This window comes from Condylostylus longicornis, unplaced genomic scaffold (genome assembly GCF_029603195.1).
Source record: "Condylostylus longicornis isolate FDR11 unplaced genomic scaffold, ASM2960319v2 ptg000003l, whole genome shotgun sequence".
In the NCBI taxonomy this organism is placed as follows: domain Eukaryota; kingdom Metazoa; phylum Arthropoda; class Insecta; order Diptera; family Dolichopodidae; genus Condylostylus; species Condylostylus longicornis.
The window spans coordinates 1409362-1431863 of NW_026577972.1; the positions used below are offsets into that span (position 1 = coordinate 1409362).

At 26.8% G+C, this 22502-nt stretch overlaps 1 protein-coding gene across 1 annotated transcript in view; it reads right to left on the reverse strand.

The window, feature by feature from the left end:
• LOC129607240 (putative uncharacterized protein DDB_G0282133) overlaps positions 1-22502 on the reverse strand; it is a 50608-nt gene that overhangs the window by 7916 nt on the left and 20190 nt on the right. The window contains exons 3-7 of the mRNA XM_055518091.1: positions 5938-8023; positions 3908-5787; positions 3113-3781; positions 1384-1522; positions 141-503 (exon numbers count right to left, since the gene is read on the reverse strand). Coding sequence (XP_055374066.1) covers positions 141-503; positions 1384-1522; positions 3113-3781; positions 3908-5787; positions 5938-7623 — 4737 coding nt within the window. The 5' untranslated portion in view covers positions 7624-8023. The remainder of the gene's footprint in view (positions 1-140; positions 504-1383; positions 1523-3112; positions 3782-3907; positions 5788-5937; positions 8024-22502) is intronic.

A 22502-nucleotide genomic window follows, 5' to 3' on the forward strand; every position in this document is an offset into this window, starting at 1 on the left:
GTATTTATAAAAGTAATAAGATTTTTCTCTAATTGGAACAACATACGAAAAAAAATTTTATAAAATTAAATAATCTTTTATCAAAACTTTTTTTTTATACTCGTATGTATATTTAAGTATATACATATTTTTATATTTACCGTATTCGTTCCTTCAATACATTCCGGTTGACGACCAAAATTAAAATCTTTTTTTCCAGAGAAAACTTCAAATATTAATTTTCCATTAAAGACAGCAATTTTCGGACGAAATTTTTTCAATTTTTCTAGTAATATTCGACAACCTTCTTTAATTTCTTTGCGTGTTAAATCAGCTGACCCCTTAGTTGCTCTTTGAACCATATTCGTAAAGCCGATACCAAAATTCAATAGCTTATAATCTTCCTCAGCAGACATTTGTTCGTGTGTTAAACCAGATAAATACAAACATTTCCAAAAATGATTACCAGGTCCAGCATAGTGATGACCTTTATAAGCAGCAAATAAGCCAGGATTTATACCAATCTATTGTACCATATTCGATAACAAAAAAAAGTGTTGATAAAAATTAGCTTTAGTTTTTAAAGTATTTTAGTTTTATTAAAACATTGTAAATATAAAGTATTTTTCTTTTTCATATAGTAACACAGTCCGTAAAACCAAATTCTATCTTTTTAATCTTGTTAAAAAGTGAACGTTTTTTTTATCAAATATTATTATTTAATTATCAATTCCATAGTTTTGACAATTTTTACATATTCTTTGACGATGTGAAAAAATAACTCAATTATTTTTTCATGAAGTTGTGAAGTTATATGTTGAGTGCCAGTTACACATCAGACTAAATCTACAATAAAATCGGATATGCATTTAAACATCAGATTCATTTTATACATTATTGTTTATCAAACTCTTGTCAGCAAATATTTATAATGTAAACACTTATAAAACTATTGACTGAGAGAACATAAAATTAAAAATACAACATAAATCAGCTGATCATGGCAAAACTTTTTCTAAAATTCATTTTCCGCCATGTCATTTTTTAAAGTCTGACAGAAAATCTGAAAATAATCGAATATCTTTCTATTTTTTTTTTCTTTAGATTTATGTGATGTCAGACTTCGATTTTCACCATATTCAGAATTAATCTTGCATTATATCTGATGTGCAACAGGTACCTAAATTTAGAAACCAGGTTTATTATTTTTTAGTAAATTAGTTATCTGACACCAGTTCTTTTATTCTATTTGTTTGAATGTGTAGAAAACTTTTTTACATTTTGTGCACAATTTTAAAACGATCGGAACGAAAAATCTACTACTTTTCAAGAATTAAAACTTTCTAACTTAATTTAAATAATAAAAACTTTAAAAGATTTATTGTAATTTGAAATTACACTCACGATAATAATGTCCAAATTATCAATTAAATGATCTGGTAATGTCCTTTTTGATACTTCCTCTTCTGAAATACCATTAAAACGATCATGCTTTTTACGTTCTTTATGTACTGCTGATTTAATAATACCGTTTGTTGGAGATCTGTATTTTTTTTTGTATTATTTTAAAAAAGAAAAGGAAAATACTCTTTAAAACATTCTAATACATTATTTAAATTAATTTATTCATATACCAAAATATCAATTTAATGCATCCTTTTAGGATGAACGAAAAAACAATATATTAAAAAGCGTAAGCAGTTGAATTAGGCGATTAAGCTAACGAGATAAATCAAAAACTGTATATGTATAATCAAATTTTCAATTCAGTGATTTTTTAGTCGCATCTATTGAGCTTAAATGAAATATGTATAACAAATAACCGATTTGTTTAATACCTTTTATTATTGAAGAAGGAATGAAAAGAATGATAAAATAAAACATAAACAAAAGAAATAAAGAAAACAATAAAATTATCAAAACAATTTTTTTTATTTATAAGAGTCTGATATGATAAATTTTATGTTATGATATTATTAATGTCTTTATATCTAAGAAGTCCCAATACTCAATTTTTTTTACGAAATATTACGAATTTTTGCTTTCGTTCCTGTTTTTTTCTTTAAATACCACTCAATGCTCAGGGAGTCCCAATGCTCAGAGAGAAACTTGAAAGCACGACCTTATTTTATATGGGTTTTTTTAAATAGAAGTGGTTATTTTTTGGGAGAAATATTAAAATAAATTCATACTTATTATAAAGCAGGAAAAGTTTCGAAAATATATTTGAAAAATCAAGATATTAATATTTTCATTCATAATTATTTTAAAATTCTTGAAACAGCGGAAAAACAACAAGCACAACCTTCACCTTCAACGTTTTATATGTTACTGAAAGCATTTAATTATTTTTAAGTGAAGAGCTTTTTTTTCTCATAGGGTAAGTTAACTCAAGATATGGTTGAAGTGCTTTCAGTACCATATAAAATGTTGAAGGCGAAGGTTGTGTTTGTTGTTTTTTCGCTTTTTTGTATGTATTTTAAGAATTTTAAATTAATTATGAATGAAAATATTAATATATTTAATTGATTTTTTAAATATATTTTTAGAATTTACCTGCTTTATAATAAGTGTGAATTTATTTTAATACTTCTTCTTAAAAAATAGCCACTTCGATTTAAAAAAAAACCCATATAAAATAAGTTCATGCTTTCAAGTTTCTCTCTTAGCTTTGGGACTTGTTAGATATAAACACATTAATATTATACTCAGAATAAGCCCCAATATTACATAACGGTAATGCACATAATGGGGCGTATTCTGAGTGTCGAATCCCTAAGGGATAATGATAATTATCAAAAAAAGCTCGCTATTATTATTGTAAATATAAAGCAATTAATATAAATGATTTGTGTCTGTTCGTGTGTCTTTTATCATAAACGTATCATTATTACTTAGTCACATAGTAATCTAAACGTTAGTGAAGTTTCAAATATTTATAATAGACACGAATCATTTGTATCTATTTTAGCAAAGCTCAATAGATAGGTCTAGAAAAAATTGAAAAATCGTATAAATTTTTTAGATCTAAAGATTTTACACTGGATTAAAAGTTTGATATAATATATTTTTCTTGTCGTAATTGACATTAGATTTACTTTTTTATTTTTTTTTTTTTTGTTTGAATACTTACCCATCATCCTGGCGTATTTTTTTCTTTCTTCCACGTTTTTTTGGCATATTAATCATATTGCCTTCATCTAGATTCATTATATTATCACACATCAGACTATAATTGTTTGCATTATCTTGAATTTGATTGTGCATAACATTCGAACTTAATAATTCATTATTATCATTATACTGTTCTTGCATATCATTATGATTATTTGTATTATTTATATGGGACATTGTATCGTTTATAACTAAATTTCTATTATCACAATTGGTATCATTACCAATAATACCAGATGATGAAGATGACGTTAACGAAATTGGACAATTATTATGATTCATTAATGATGTTAATCTTGAATTTGGAGATGGAATTGTATGATGCATACTATTATTTAATTCATCATCCATAAAGGTATATGAATCATTATGATTATTTATATTATTTTTAGACATTGATTGTTGCTGCTGTTGTTGTTGTGTAATTGATGATGATTGCGTTGAATTTGATTGTAATTCACATTTTCGACTCGATAATGAAGATAAATTTGTTTGTAGATTAATTGTATGCTGTGGTGTTATTGAATGATGTGATGATGATGCATGAGAATTAGGAGTTAAAACTTCTCTTACAGATGTGTCATAACCATCATCTTGGCTATCGGTTTTAGGAATTGATGGTGATAATCTAAAATTTTAAGAAAGTTTTAAGGGGGAGAAAATTTATAATTGCGTTAGAAAAATATCCCAAAAAATATTTTTGCATTTCACGTAATAAACGCATATGTATATATATGTACGTAAATATACTTACAATTTATATCGTGATGTTGTATCATGTGAATGATGATCATTAATTAATAATTCATCCATACAATTGACAATATTATTATTTTGTAAATTTTTATGATTTTGTGGCTGCTGTTGCTCTTGCTGTTGCTTCTGCTGTTGTGACAACGGCATATTAACTGTTAAATGCTGATTTATTATTGGTGTATCGTAATGTGAGTGACTATAATGTGTTTGATTTAATAAATTTTGTTGCTGTTGCTCTTGACCTTGTTCCTCTTTTAAATCAATATTAATTTGTTGTATATTTTCTGATTGTTGCTCTTCATCATTAATTAAGTTTTGATTAATACGATGTTGATAATGATTCATACTATTTTGATTTTGTTGCACATTATGATGAATTTGACGATTTTCACCTTGCTGTTGTTGCTGATTTAAATGATGTGAAATACCATTATTTCCTGCAAAATTATTTGATTGTGATAACATATGCGGTTCTGTTAAAGAATTTGATTGTGGCTGCATATAATGTGAAATATGATTTTCATAATTTTGATGATCGGATGATTGATGCTGTTGTTGTTGCTGTTGTTGCTGCTGTAAATGCTGATGATTTCTTAAATGTTGATCATAGTGCATATTATGTAAATTTTGTTGATTATGTATATCAAAGTCATAATTCAGTGGTAAATTATGATGTGAATGATGAATATGTTGTTGTTGTTGATACTGTTGTGAATTAAGATGTAAATTATTTTGATGATGCTGCATATTAATAAAATAAGGCGAGTTTATCCGATCGTAAAACATAGTATGAGTATAATGTTGTTGTGTTTGCTGCAAATGTTGATGCTGTTTTTGCTGCTGTTGTAATTGTTCTTGTGATTGATGATGTTGCGATATTTGAATAGCACTTGAGTCCGAATAATTTGCATTTTCTTGTGACGATATTACTGAACTTAAGTTTTCTTGCAAATTTTGATTATGATTGAAATGATGTTCATGAATATTTTGTTTTTGTTGTTGTTGGTCAGGAGTATTTTGAATAAAATTTTTTATATCATTGCAGTCATTATTTTGATTTTGTAACCCAATACATTGTTGCTGTTGTGCTTTGTGATCAACAACCGCACGATCTAATGTTTGTTCATTCGATATATTTTGAACAATATCATTATTGTGATTGGACATTGCATTTTTAAAATCATTTTTTTGCAAATTATCATTATCATCATTACTTTCAACAACACTATTTTTACAATTACTATTATCATTATTATTATTATCATTATTATTATTGTTATTATTATTATTATTATTATTATTATCATTATTATTATTATTATTATTATTATTATTATTATTATTATTATTATTAGTATTAGTATTTTTAATTTTCTCATAATTATTAGTAACGTCATTAACATTATGAATATCATTGTTATCACCTTTACAAATGTTGTTCACTTGTTCAATAATAATATTTTCGTTTAGATGTTTTTGTGAAGTTTCGCTTATTTTTAAATTAATATTAGAATCTGTGGCTCTTACTTCAAAAATTGAATTCGTAATATTATTATCATTTCTGTTATCAATTGATTTTACATTATTATTGATATTCTCAAAACTATTAGAAAATATTTTATTATTACTTTTATTATCACTACTCCTGTTATTATTTAATATTAATATATTTTTATTATTATGTTCTGTAATCAATTTATCATTTTGAAAATTTAAATTATCATCAAATTCTTTTGCACTATAACCAGTAGAGCTTGATACCTTTTTATTTCTATTAATGTTACCATTATTATTACTATTATTAATGTTACTATTATCATTATTATTATTTTTATGATTCATATCACTATTATTATTTTCATTACTACTGTTATCATTATTATCATTATTATTATTATTAATATCAGTATTTTTATTATTACTGCTATGATTTCTATTATCATTATTATTAGTATTGTCACTATCATTGTTATTATTTTTGTTATTAATGTAATTTTTACCATTATTACTATTATTATTAATATTATTATTATAATCGTTATTATAGTTATAATCATTATTTTTAATATCGTCATTATTATTACTATTATTATTATTATTATTGTTATTTATATCATTATCAATATTACTACTACTACTTCTATCAGTTTTGTTACTACTAACATTACCATTATTACTTATATCATCATTATTTTTATTACAATTGTTAATTTCATTATCATTATTACTATTACAGTTATTATTTTTATCTTTCTTATTATTATTACTATTATTATTATTGTTATTATCATTTTTATTACTACCGTTATTCGTGTTATCACTGTAATGATTTTTATTATCACTTTTATTAGAATTAACATTATTATAATTACTGTTATTATTTTTATTGTTATTATCAACATTATTATTATTATCGCTCTTATTATTTTCATTATTTTTGTTGTTACTTCTATGATTATTTTCATCTTTATTATTATTATTATTATTATTATTATTATTATTATTATTTTCAGTATTATTATTTTTGATACTAATATCGTTTTGTTTAGTATTATAGTTGCTATTTTTTTTAATATCTGCTTTATTTTTTACTTTTTTGGTATTATTATTTTTTGTATCAATTGAATTAGAATTATTATTTTCATCATTAGTGTTATATTTATTACTGTTATTATCATCCTCATCATGATTATTATTATAATTTGTATCAACATTATTAATACAAATATTGTTATTATTAACACTACTATCATTTCGTTTAACGTTACTAATTTTATTCATTTTATTACTTATATGTGATTTATTATCCATTTTATCACAATCTTCAACATAGGTATTATTCAACATTATGTTATTATAATTGTCATTACTTGTAATCATATTATGGTTATTGTCATTTTTATTCTTGATATTTTTATCATTATCGGTATTATTCAAATTATTAATTTCATGATTGTTATCAATTATTTGTTTATTATCACCTGTATCACTATGATTATTATTATTATTATTATTATTATTATTATTATCATTATTATTACTATTATTATTATCACTACTATTATTATTATTATTATTATTATTATTATTATTATTATTATTATTATTATTATTATTATTATTATTATTATTATTATTATTATTATTGTTACTATTATTATTATCACTATTATTAATGTTATTATTATTATTATTAATATTATTGTTATTATTATTGTTATTATTATTACTTTTATTATTTTTATTATTATTATTATTGTTATGATTGCTATTACTAATATTAAATTTTGTTATACAAAATTCTACATCATTAGTATCAATTGGCAATAATAATGATTTTTCTTCCTGCTTGCTATCAATTAAACTATCAACGTTAGTGTTTGCATTATTGTTATTACTAATTTCATTTTTTTTATTATTATTATGATTATTACAACTATTATTTCTACAATTATGTAATTCCTTGTTTGTCGTTGCAAATGTTTCTATTTCTTTTGTAACTACATTTACTTCAACCGTTCTTTTTACGCCGGTTGGCATTGTTAGCTTCATTATTGTTGCAGTAACCGGTGCTGTCGCTAAGGGCTTATACGGTGGACACGTTGGCGATGATGGGGGTGATGGCCAAATCGGTTGTTGTTTTGAATCAACCGATTTAATATTACTTGAATTATCTAATTGGTTTTGATTTATCATTGTTTTAGCGGTTGACATATTCGTTAATTTTATTTTGCATCTATATTTTTTTATTTAAATCACAAAGCGTTTTCCTTTTGTTTGTTTTCTCTAGATCTCTGTCTACTTATATGGTAGAGTTTTTTTATTATCCTTACATTATAAGAGTTCGAGACTGTCAAAATGCTCAAGAAAATTTTTAAAATAGAACAAGAAAACAATTTTAATTGATATACTTATTATAACTTATAAACTCAGCACAAAATTTATTTTATATTTTTATATTTTTTTAATATTATTAATCATTAAATTAAAATTGTAATCATTCTGATTTTTTTTGTCAATTAACAGGTACTTTAGTTTAGTTTTTATTATTTTAATATTATTTTCAATAATTTTTTTTATTTCTAATAGTTGCGCAAATATTCACTTCCGAAATCTGTAAGTAAGAAATAATTAGAAAAAGAATTCTGTAAGTAAGAATAATTAGAAAAAGCTGTGATATAGATATATTTTACATAAATATTTTAAATATATGTACCTAAATAGCTTATTTAATAGTAAAAATGCAATTTCATTATAAATTTTATGATAAACAACGTCAAATATTACATTGTTCCTGTGTGGAAGTTTTACTTTTTAGCACTTTTCCAAAAAATTTTTGAAACAAGTAAAAACGTTTCAGTCTGTATAAACCGATTGAATTATACCCTGCACCTTTCGTAATAGTGTAGCAATTACTCGAACCTGTGAATTAATTCTATAGAAACTTAATGGACATGTCTGATCTATAATTGGACATCCTACTGCCAAGTTTCATGAATCTGACTTTATAATTTTTCTAAATATTTAAAATTAGCTTTTGGAGTTGTATGGCAAGCACCTGAACCTGTCAATAAATTCCATCAAAACTTTACAAATATATCTGATCTATAATCGGACACACAACTGCCAAGTTTCATGAAACTGACTTTATTATTTTGCCGAATATAAAAAATTTGCTGTTGAAGTTGTATGGCAGCCACCCGAACCGGTGCAGCTATACAACTCTTTGAGTTGTATGGCAGCTACCCGAATCCGTTGTCCGAATTAGTCCAATAACAACACAGTTCGTCCTTGGCACAAAAGAAACAACTTGTAAAAGTTTGGTGTCGATTGCATTATTCGTTTTTGAGTTATCGTGCGATCGGACGGACGGACGGACGGACGGACGGACGGACGGACGGACATGTCTAAATCGACTCAGAATTTTACGCTGAGCAAGAATATATATATATGTCCATACCGCAGATGACTCCTTCAAGTAGTTACAAACTCCATACCAAAGTTAATATACCCAAAGTTTCACGAAGTGCAGGGTATAAAAAAGTTCGCTCTGTGAAACTAATAAGCATGTCCGTCCATCTGTTAACTTTTGACTCCCCCCCCCCTCTAAAAGTTATACCACGTTTTATTTATACAGGATTACATATGTGAAATGCTCTGAACTAAATACATATACCATGATTGCGTATTATGGAAGATTTAAATTTTTATAAAAAATGTGCATTAATTAAACCAGACGCCGTGGTCAGCAGTTTTTTCTTTTGCGTTTTAAAAAGTGTAATTCGAAATTTTTGTTTTTAATTTAAAATATTAATTATAATTTCTCACGCTGAATTTTAGCCTAATCAGCAATCAATTTTTATAAATACCGTTAGAATTAAGATCAAGACACAGTTTAATTTTGTAATTAAATCAGTTATAATAAAGCGTACTTCCAGTTCTTTTATTAGGAATAATTTTCTTTATAACGAATTACCATAAATTCGTGAACTTGTATTTACTTATCATACAATCAAAATAACTGCATAACATGTTATCCTAGACTGAAAGTAGGAGCTGTTTATTATTATAATCATAGAGCTTCTTATAATAGACCACAAAGTATAATAGGAACTATAATTCCGAAAAACGGTTTTGGCTAAATTATTTTCGAATTATTTCATATATACAGGATGTTTCGCATAAGGTGGCAAATAATTTTAGGGATGACTCTTTGATCAATTTCCAGCAAAAAATTGTACAACTTGGGAGGGGATTGCAGATATACTCGTTTTCGAACTACAGCCTGTTGAAAAAAAGTCACCAAACTTTTCCTATATATAAATAAATGCTTATAACTTCGGAGCCATACAACAAAGAGTTGTCACTTGTAGATAACTTGTTTTACAGGCGATTCATTGTTCTTTATTTTTCGTCTTACAATTCATTTGATTTGAGCCATAGTTTTTGAAATACAACTCGTCAAAGTCAGAATTTTTGCTTTTTTTTTTAATTTTTGTCATTATATTTTTTTTTTGACGCGCTACCATGAGATTAAAAAGTTAGCCCATATAAAATCTTCCTCTACCTCTCATAGTTTTGCCAGTAAAACGTGTTAAGTATTTGAAAACATACGAAAAATGCTCCATAGTAGGGAAGTGTAGGTAAACTATTTTTAGCAACCTGTCGGTCCGTCGGTCTGTCGGTCTGTCGGTCTGTCGGTCTGTGTGTGCACGCGTGTATCTCAAGTTCTACTGAACCGATTTTGATGAAATTTTATATGTAAGTTTATTTCCACCATGGCACGGATTGATCAACTTTTGGTATATATCAGGCCTCGGGAACTGCACTTTTTAGCGGGCCTGTTTTACATTTTTGAACATTTTGAAGAAAGTATTCAACGGATTTACTTGAAATTTCATATATAAGCTTTACTTGACCGTCCGCAAAAATTGCTAACTTTTGAAAGAAATCAGGCATCAGCAACTGAACGTTTACTACGGGCCAAATATACATTTTTGCATATATAAAGAGAAATAATTGACCGATTTAATTGAAATTTAATATTTAAATTCTTCGTATTAAAACAATGAACACATAAATTTTTTGGTGAGGTCAGGGCTTGAAAACTGATTTGCGGGCCGATTTTACATTTTTCACCATATCTACGGAACGAATTGATGGAATTTCTTGAAATTTAATATTTGAGTTCTGATTAACAGGCGAGCATTTCTGGGAATTCGGGTAGCACAAAGCGAAACTCTAGTAAGAGCCAAATTTACATTTTTCTAGGTATGTTAACTATAAGCTTACTAATGTCCTGAAAATTGGAAAGAAGTATTTAAAAGGCATTATATAATATTCTGTAACCCTTTCACTTAACTAGACAATATACAGTGCGGTCGGTTATGTGCTGACCACATCAGATTTTTTTAGTTTAGTATGTATAATTTGGAATTTATATGAAATGTATGAAACATGTATTTTTTGCATGTTGATTCGCAATTTAATGAAATGGACCAATAATAATACCTACATTTCCCTACTACATTAATGTAATAAATTTCTTATTATATTTTTAGTTTTATTTAACTCTAAGACAGCACTACCAAAATAACATCTTGAAATATTTTTTTGATGCAAAACTTCAAAATAAAATTTTTCAAATTTTAGAATACGACTTGTGGCATCATATATCATACCCAATGAGTAGCCATTAGTAGTTCTGTTTGGTGACTGAATTGGTTCGAATTGAAATCGTGATAGTTTTGCTTTCTTTTCAATTGAATATCATTTGAAGATTTCAAAGGATTCATGAAGATTTTTTTTTCGAAGATTTGATTTTAAACAAAGGAAATTTTGGCTAATCTATTTGGCAGCACTGCTCATTCATTATAATAGTTTTTTCCTTTAATTAATCATTTGTCATCCGTTCATCACATGTGAATAATTTTGGATTGCGTTCCTTAAGACTATCGACGATAACTAATTAACATAATTAAAATAAAAAATTCTATATTAGGTTATAAATAAGTATATGCAAATGTACGTACGTAAACACATATTTACGTATGTGTATTACGAAGTACTACGCATTTGCATCTTTACTCCTTAGTCTTTATTATAGATTCCTGAAATCATGTCTAAAAATAATTATGTCCAAAATATAAAATAATTATACAAATAGTAAATATTATTATTACAAATCAACGTGTTTACATTAACAAATTAAAAATACTAAAGTAAGAAGCACCTTTGTTTCTATTTCACTTGCACTCCCTAAAAAATCGTATCTTAAAAATACACAGTGTAGCCAAAAACTTCAGGTAAGTCTCTTTCTTTGCTCTAAACATTGTTAAATTGAAATTGACATTAAATGCCTTTTTTTTTCCTTGGAAAAGTACGCGGGTATAAAAAATAAACAAGGAATTATATTAAGAGAAGTTAGCACGTTACTATATTTTAACGAAATCGAAGTAATCGAATCCAAAAATGATGCTCTCACCATTCTCTATGTAATTTCACTACCAAAGACAGACAAACAAATATACGACCACATATTAATTAAAGCAACTATAACGAATAAAAGTCAAGTAAAGCTGTAGTACGAAGAACTGCTCGTTAATGAAGAAATCTATGGCGTAAAAGACAAATGTGAAACTTTTAATGACGTCACTTGCAAGAAAACGCACTAACAGTCTTTCCATCCGGACACTGTGTAAAACAACTTATCAATGCAACAGCAAGGATACGTCGTATATATGGATATGTCGTAACTAAGTCCACAACAAGGAATCTGTCAGGAACCTACCTCCTACAATATTATAACGATAAGGGACTTAGTTTTAATGTGAATTGTTGTGTTAATATTTCTCTTTATAGAGCGAAAATTTGGTCGACTAAAAAATATATAAAGAGGGTGTGATATCCTCGAATGCAAACAGTACATTAAAATATTAGTGTGAATTGTTCAAAAAATAAATAATTTTCGAATGAATAAATTTGTAATAAAGCTCAGTTAATTAATGAAAAAGTATACGATAATACACTATCGAAATTCAAAAAATTAATGAATCGTTTTAGGTTATTACAACAATGTCTTTTATTGAAAAATGTTTTGTTAACATTATTTTCATCAACAAAAATCGCATTGCAATTAACACCCAAGGCAGTACAAAATATTAAAAAAAAAATTTGTTATTGTCAAGCGCCGTAAGTTATTGTAATATAAAAATATGTATATTTAACTCAAATTTATTAAATTAATTTATTCAAAAAGAAAAGAGAACAAAATTAATGAGTTCTGCTTAAATTTGATTGTTCTTTGCAAATATTTCAAATGAAAATTAGCATACTTTTAGCACTTTTCGAAAAAAATTTTTGAAAAAAGTGCTTATTAGTTTCACTCTGTCCGGGTGTCTCTTTATAGAACTTCTACATTCTTGAAAATAGAAAGCTAAAATTTTATATGTACGTAGATTTGTACTAGAAACTTATTTCCATAAACTCTTAAAGTAATACCCCCCTAAAACCCTAAAAGTGGTTTATTTTAACCACTTATTGCAGTGAAAACATAAGCATTTTTTAAGTTTTGAAAAAAAGTGGCTGGCTTCCTCTATAGCGGCATACCATTTCTGAACTGTAAAAAAACAAAATGGCCATTCAAATTTACCGTTATCTAAAACCCATTTTTCCAAATTTTTAATTACCGTTTTTCTTCTACATAGTACATTACAGTAGCCTGAAATTTGAACAGCTCTTAGATATTCATAAATAGAAAATATGCTTTAGGAAAAGATTTCTTGTAACGAAGCAAGTAGTTATTAATTTTTACCGAAATCTGTCAAAACACGTATGTATATAATTTACAGTGATACAATTTTCAACAATTAAATAGTTTAAATAGTAGGCACTTTCCATAAATGTGGATACGACTTTAAAGAACCAAGTAGCGTTTGGACTACGTAGTCAACAAATTCAAGATCGGCTATTTTGTAAACAACGGATTTGACGTGAGCAAAAGCATGTGAAAAAGCGGTTGCAATGGAAATGTCTGAAAAAATTGGAGCAAAAATACATAATAAGAAAACGATACCAAACATCAATATATCTACAGAAATGAATGTAAGTACATTTCAAAACAAATGCGTAAACATAATATTGTAAATTATAAAACAAATAAAATAGCATGTTTAAGATGTGGCAGTGCGAAGCATTTGAACAAAATCGGATCTACCATTTCAGGTTCAACCACTCAACACCTTTGTACCAGAATCGGTGTCTACCCTTACATAAACGTAAGGGTATCCATTACTACGAGTAGAACGTGAATGGTTAAACAAATTGAAATTAGATTGGAACAAAATCTTCGTTACAAAATTAAAAGTTAAAAAAATTCAAACTACTGATAAGTAGTCATTATTAAGGACTTAATTATAAAAAGAATTTGAAAAATCTACGGAAAATTACTGATACAGAAACAAAATTGACCTTGAAACCAGTACGAATGCTTTTATTAAAGCCATTTCAATAAAGATTAATTCCATTTTCAATAAAGAAGGTGAGTTGGAAATTAAAGATTTGATGAAAAAAGGTATTTTGCCAAAGGTAGATGGAAGTATGTTTGTGGGCTACTCCTGTAGTAACAGTTGCAAAAATTAATAATTAGGTTCGACTTTGTGGTGATTACTGTAAATTTAAATTTAATAATCGACGAACATCCTTCACTTAACATACGAGTACTTATAGAGCAATTATTTGAAAGCATGGCTTTAAGTAAAAAATTCAAAAAAATCGACTAAGCTTATGATATAAAAATACTGGTCCTTACAGACAGAATCGATTACCTTATGATATAAAAATAACTGGTCCTGACAGTAAAACTCATTTACAGAGACTTGAAGAAGTCTTAATGTGACTTGAAAAATATATTATGGGGATGAAAGTTGATAAATGTGATTTTTTTGAAGATAAAACTAATTACTGCGGATATACGATACATAAAAACGAAATACACAAAAACCAAGAAAAAATTAATTTAATACAAAAAATAAAAAGGCCAAGTATTAAAAATGAAGTTAGAGTGTTTACGGTGCTTGTAAATTATTACGAAAGATTTTTAAAGGGATTAAGTACAACACTATATACTATAAATAACTTACTTAAAAGAAATAGTCCGTTTACATGGAGTGCTAAAAATGAAAATGCGTTTAAAAAGATTTAATCTCATTAACATTATTGCAATTATTTGATTACAATATTAAATACCGAAATACGAAGGATCACGGAATATTGATGCTATGTGCCATGCTTAGCAACTGAAGATTTTAGTACTACAATAAAAGAAATTGACATTGTGGAAATGAATGTAATTGAATTCTCAACATTTAAGCGGTAAAAGAATTAAGAAAATTTACTTTGGAAAGAAAAGAAAAGTAAAAATACTATTGCAAGGACTTAGAAATGGAAAAGTGGTTGATGCAATTTTTTTTTTTTTTTGTTTCTTTTTATTTTATAAACTCAAAGAGCCCAGTCGCTCGTACAGAGTGTTCATAAATGTAAATTTGATACAATTCAATAACAATAATATTGATAAGTTCAGTGCAAAAAAAGAATAGCAATGCTTAAATTTAAAAACTAATGTGTAATGAAATAGATAAAAAAGATAAAAAATATATAAACAATTAATTCAATTTTTGAAAATTCACTAATGTACATATAACAAACAGTCTACAGTATAATGTATATAATGCAATTAATATTAAAATTTTATATTTGATCGAAAAAATAATCATTCAATTTTCTTTTAAATTCTTTTACACACTTAATGTCTTTTAAGTCTTTAGGTAAACAATTGTAGTTATTAAAAGCCAAATTATATAAAGTATCTTGCCTATTGAGCCTTACACTGGAAGACACCAGCCTAATATTTTCAGCACCCCTTGTAGCATAATTATGACAGTTATTGTTGTACTCAGATGCGCTTGAGTTGCCAACTTACTTTTGATAAGTAGCTCAATCGGAAGAATATTATGTTTTTTATGTATTTCATTGCTCGACATTCTTAGTTTATAACCATACAGATTTTTAATAGCTTTGTTTTGTAGCTTTTGTATTTTGGATAGATATAGATATTTGATTTTGATATAGAACAAGCAAAGTTTACGCTACAACAATATTGTGTGTTGTATACGTTCAAGAGCATTACAAGAAATGCATTCTGCATATTTTGGCATTTCGCGTATGAAATTTTTGGCCTGAGGATATTGCTGGTGACAAAACATTGACAAATATATTGAAAATATCTCCCGAAATTATACCAAATGTCCTGTTAAAGAAAGGGAAACCCCACAGAGCCATTTTAGTTCTATATTACATTTGGAATTACATTATTCTTTGAATGGGATTGTTCACGATGGTCTTTAACCTTCAAATGAGATCAAGACTAAATATATGATACAAAAGTCCAGAATTTCTTAAGAAGGGAAGAGGGTTGGCCAGTTAAGTTTTTATTGATGGGAAAATGGATCAAATTCAATACTTAAATATTATTAAAAATAATTTGAAACAGTCGGCCGAAAAATTAGAGTTGGAATCGACTATGTCTTTCAACAGGATAACGATCCCAAACATTTTTAACAATCTAAGGGATTTTTTAGAACAGAAAATTAGGAAACACAACGTAACCGGCAAGGAGTCTTTAAAACGTGTTATACGTGAAGAATTGGAGAAAATACCATCGATGGTCACTTGTAATCTAGCCCAATCTATGCCAAGACGTTTGAAAGCTACGCTTCCAGCAAAATGTAGACCAATAAGGTATTAGATACTATACTTTCTGCAATTTCTTTAAAATTTTTATTTCGTTGCAATTTTTAATTGAATTTTTTGTTTTAAAACTTTGAATTAATGGATTGTTTTTGTTATATTAAGCTTATAATTTTGTTTTACTTCATTTTCTAACAAATAATAAAAGTATTAACTTATTTGGATATCTTTAATGTTAAATTATTTAAAAAAAATAAAGGTGTATGATATGATGACTTTCGTTGCTGTGTCAACTCTTTGATACCCGTATGAATTTGTTATTCTATATGCGAGTAAACATGCCATAGCTGGCTATTGGACAGACTATGACTTTAAGTTGCCGTATTGCCATATTAGTTTATGGAAAAATTCAGTTTTGGGTTTTCAATATTTTTAAGATATGATTAAACTACTATTAAAGTTGTATGGCAGCTACAACAAGGTGTCAAGATATTTCAACAATTTTTATCACACATAACTAATAACAGGCTTGTTTTCGCGAATATATATAGTTATTATAATTCAAATAATTTCTGAGATAATGCCAAATATAGCAGCTTTCATAAATGCTCATGAGATCTCAAAAATTTTTAATGTATATTGCCCATTTTACCATATCTGATTTTGCAATATTTAAGTACTGTAGGTTGAACAGCTTTTAAGATATAACCAAATAACTTTTCAATTTGTATGTCAACTACCTGTAGGAGCCAAGCCATTTCAAAGACTTTTGTCAAACACATTGGCCCTATTAATATATTTGTGTATGCGAAATTTCAATACCACAGCCTAATTATTACTAAATAGAATAAACCCTAAATATAAGAAGTTATTGTAAATTTAGTCATAAGTTTCCAATCAAATAAATCGGCCAAGAAAAAAAAGGTACCATATTTTCCCTGCATATAAATAAATGTGTATATCTTTTGAACAATGCGATTAGAGTAACAACTGCGGACTTGTTTTGCAGAGGATTGATGGCTCTTTATTTCTGGTCTTACAATTAATTTGATTTGAGTAGTAGTTTTCGAGATAAAGCTCGTTTTTTTCTTATTTTTTTTAAAAAACTCGAAAATCTTCGAAAATTTTTGTTTTTTTTTTCGATGTGTTACAATGAGATCTAAAAACCCATGTAACATTTTCCTCTATTTCTCATAGTTTGACCAGTAAAACATATTAAATGTGTTTCAATACATGCGAAAAATGCAAATTTCATAAAAGTTACGAAAATATCATATTACATCAGCATGCTAAAATTACGTTGCACCGCACACGCAACATTTTTGTACCTTTATAAAAGCTGCGAGTGTATATAAGAAAGATCAAATTACAAAATCGAATAAAGAAAGCTTCGATCAGCTGAAACGCCGACTCATCGTCTTTTCACCAGACAGAAAGTAAACAAGTGCATTACGTAACGAATATTTTCTCAAGAGTGAAGTGCTGACAGAACGCTTTCATGATAGAGCGCGTTGGATTAATATTAAGAATTTTATAATACATGTAAATAGCCTGTAATCAAAATTTAGTTTTTTGTTTTAATTTTCTAAGACGAATTAACGTCACTGAAATAAAATTTAAAAAATAAAAATAAGTATTTTTTTTATTAAATATCAGGGACGAATTTATTAACTGGCACCCAACGTGTTAATCGCGAAATTCTAAATTTAAAATAAAAAAAGCAATCGTGATTTTCCTGCAAAAAGGTACGCGTATTTTGAAAATTGGAAGAGTTATAAGAAAAGGAACGAAACAATAAAGCGACCTCTATAAAAACGTACGCAGCCGTCACTCCTGGAAGATTCTACAGCATAAAGATTTTGTAGCAAAGGAGCAACCCTGTTTGTATCAAGTTTGTACAATTAATAGGACGCCTATAAGTATTAGCGTTTATCCCCAAAAAGGAACAACACAGCGCAATCTAGAAGAGGAACACCGATTATACAATGAGACTGCTCGTTAAATGAGATTAAGTTATCCTATATGCGAGGCAAACACGGAAATTTTATTTACTCAAAAAAAAAAGAATTTTTTGAATAAATAAAATTTCAATTTAAAAAATTAATTAAAAAAATAACAAAATTGAGGTTAAAAAGGAAATTATAAAACAACTAATCAAAAGAATAAAACAAATGAAATTATAAAAGTTAATTAAAATTAATAGAAAATTTTTAAAAGAAGGAAATGAAACTGCCAACTGAAGCCGTAAATGCCCAAATTTAACAACAAAAAATTTGAAGCCAGACTGACACAAATCGAAACTCAACAAAAAAAATTTTCACCAGTTTAGTTGATACCGTTCAGAAAAACAATACGTTTCATGGATACATTGCGTGAAAAATATACTGTAAAATTATCAATTAGTAAAAGAAAAACCAATTTACAACGCTATTCTTTAAGCTATAAAGAGAATATTTTTCTTCTTATTAGAGGAAGTTCTGACGCAGCACTTATTTCGTACAACAATTTCGATGAATTGCACAGAGATAAAATACTGTCTATCCTTACACTACACAGACAAAAGAAAACTGCGTACGTTAGAGCACTAAATCAGTGTACCAATACAAGCCAGGTCTACAGTGAACGAACATTATGGAAAAGTCAACCATCAATTTTCTTTTATAGTCAACAAGATCAAGACGGAGAATTACTCCAGAAAAACAATGAACGCCCCCTCGCTGAATCACAAAGAAACGGAGCATTAGATGTCTTCATCAGATAAGACTAAAAGGAGAGCTTTTAAAATGCCTGATGCTTTTGAAAGCACATACGATCACTGCAGGCTACTCAGTATGACTGCGTAGTAGAGGAGCACAACATACAATATGAAACATGAAAGAGCAGATGTGCTCTCGCCAAGATTATTCAAAACGCCCAAAAAAGTGGATGTGGACACTTCAGTTCAAACGAACGGGTAAATTACATGAACCGGTCAGCAAACAACTATGAGAAAACTTTCAAAAGAACCAAGTGAAGGAAACTTCTGCATTAACAAAGATCAAAAATTATTTAACGTAGAAACCTACAGTGAAGAGCAAAAAGAAACAGAGATAACTTTTATGACGGAAGCGTCTTGAGTATTCCGTACCTAGAATGTCAGACAATAGGTGGGAAGATGTTGAAATTTTTGGTTAATATCGGCGCGAATCAAAATTTCATCAAACCAGAAGTAGCCAAAAAGCCAGAATAGGGAATAAGCCTTTCAAAATTAGGTCCGACGCAGGTAACCTTTTGATCGTGTACAAAGTTTTCAAAAGATTCAGCAACAACACTTACACAGAATTTTTTGTATTACGAGTACAAGGCTTAAAAATGTTCGACGGAATTATTGGAGACGACACACTAAAGGAAGCAATAAATCGGACAACATTCTAACAATTAGTCGGGAGAAAATTTAAAAGGTATAATTAATGAAATAAAAAATATAAAATCTTTAATTTTAAATAAAAAAAAATTTTTAAATTATAAAACTAAGTATTTTTGGAAAATTTTGGAAAATTGTCGGAGCATGTTTTCCGTTTTCATATAAATTAAATTTGTCACAGTCCACATTTTTATGAATTTCCCCCAATGAAGGATATATTTTCAACTACATTGCAAAATTATTACATTATTTTTAAACAAAAATCAAAATTTAGTTTTTAAGTTTTTATTTATTTTAATGTCATTTTAACAGAAAAAGTGTGTGTCACAAGGATTGTTCAAATACGTTACTTCAACTATGTTACATCATAAAACTTTTTGAAATTAACGATTTTTTTAAATATTTTGACGTCGTTATTTATTTTGAAGAATACGTAATAAGTCTATTCGGGCTTGTGGTGAATGTTGTTTCAAACACATCGCTGAAGCAAGTTTGAATTGTTTTACCACGAATGTAAAACGCTTTTTTCAACTACGTTTTGTGATTTTTTTTTTAAATAATTTGTTAAAAATTCAAAAAAGGGGCATATTAGTAATAAAACCAAGTAAACTAATTAACTGCATACTTTACTATACAAAAATATGTTGTAGTTTTATATTAATATACTTCCTTTTTTAAAATATTCTACTGGGTTACTGTTCAATTGCGTTACTAAATTTAAGTAAATCTACTGAAGATATGGTAACAAAGTTGATTTTTAAGGCAGTTTACTCTAAGTTGGTCAATAAATTCTTAATAATTTTAAATACAAATGTGCGGTAATATGTTTTATTGATTATTAGATAAAATACCGCTATCTACTTTATATTTTAAACATGTACATATATTGTTAAAAATACAAATGGAAAAATTAACCAAATATAGACAACATCATCGAGAGAAAAATGTTCAAAAACAGCAGGTAACAAATTTTAGATTGTTTGTCCGAAAGCTAATATGAGATTGCCAAATTATCACAATAAATTTTTTTAGCTGTTATACTTACTAAGCTAATCAATAAAACATAAAAGAAATAAAGAGATTTATGAATTCCAGAAAAATTGTGTAAAAAAGAAAATTAAATATCTTTTTTCCAAAAAAATATTAAAACAATATAGGCTTTCGAGATCAACTTTTACTAATTTTCTTAAAATAAAACCTGTAAGATTGCATAAATTGCAAAAGTGTATAATATAATTAAATAAGCGAAACGGTGTTTACAATTCTTTCTTTGTGATAAAGTTAAGCTACAGCGGATAAAAAGCAACAACTGGATACTTTTAATAAAAATAAAATACAAAGATACTTCCTGGACAGAAAAAAATCAGTTTACAAAATATTCATAAAAAAGTTGAAAACTGTTTTTATACATTTTTTTTGACAAATTTCCCCTTAAATGCAAAAAACGCATGCAAAATGCATATTAGTTTGAAACTTAGGAGGTGCATTATAAAAAGTAGATGTTTTTTATAACTATGATATAAAAATATTAATTGCGGACATATGTAGTATGTGATACGCACAATAAACATTGTAATTATAATACATATACAAAATTTACAAGATAAAAATGTAGTTTTATCAGATCTTTAAATAAATAACATCGGATGAGTCGAACGGATAATGTATACTAACAGCCCATCTTACTTTTTATTCACTTTCAAATTAGAATTCTCCATTTTTCTAATGAAAACTATCCAAAACAAAGTGAATAAATTTTGTATACATTTTAGGATAAAACGAGATACTCGTATACCATACGGAATATTTCTTCTCACTCGAAAATTACATTACACAAATATAGGATAGTTAATCACTTTCTTCACAGATAAATGATCAGGCTCTAAAAGATAGTAAAGCTTTCTTAATTGTTGAGGCTATTGCCTTTATATCTAACAAGTCCCAATGCTCAGAGAGAAACTTGAAAGCACGACCTCATTTTATATGGGTTTTTTTAAATCGAAGTGGCTATTTTTTGGGAAGAAATGTTAAAATAAATTAACACTTTAGAATTAAAATTTAGAAAATATATTTGAAAAATCAAAAAAATATATTAATATTTTCATTCATAATTATTTTAAAATTTTTGAAACAGCGTAAAAACAACAAGCACAATCTTCGCCTTCAACGTTTTATATGTTACTGACAGCATTTTATTATTTTTAAGTGAACAGCTTTTTTTCCTCATTACCCTATGAGTTAACTCAAGATATGGGAAGTAACTGTGGTGTCAAGTTGAAAATATAAATAATGAAAGATAATTATTAAATATTGATATGAATACATAGCAAAGAAAAAATTTGAAGAGCAAATTAGAAAAAAATATCTAAAATACAATCAAATATTATTTTTTAAATACAAGTTTTATATTCCATTCTAAATTTTACCTCTATTTGTGAGAAATATTTTAATTTTTTTTGTTAGTAAATTGAAGACTGAACTAAATTTTTCAACAGTGTTACTATATTTTCCACAGCGTTACTGTTTTGTCACAAAAAAAAAACATTGTTTTAAACTTTTTTCCCCTAATTTAAGCTCTTAATTTTTTTTGCTATGGACATTCTTAATATGAAAAATTAATTTTTAAAGCAGTTATGTAAAAATTCCTGCAAGAAAAAAACTATTAAATAACATAATTTTTTTTTGAAAATAAAAACTTTAAATTTAAAATTAGTAACAAAGTTAAAATAACTTATAATTTATTTTTTTATAAAAATAATTTTTCAATATTACAAAACAAATTTATTTATAATTTTAATTACAAATGAGAGTAAAATATGAAAATAATAATTTTCATTGAAAAGACCGAAAAATTTAAGCTTTTTTTAATCGGCAACGAAGTTTTTAGTTCAAACCTGAGCTTACTTTTTTGGTTCTAACTTCTAAAATATTTACAAAATCTCCG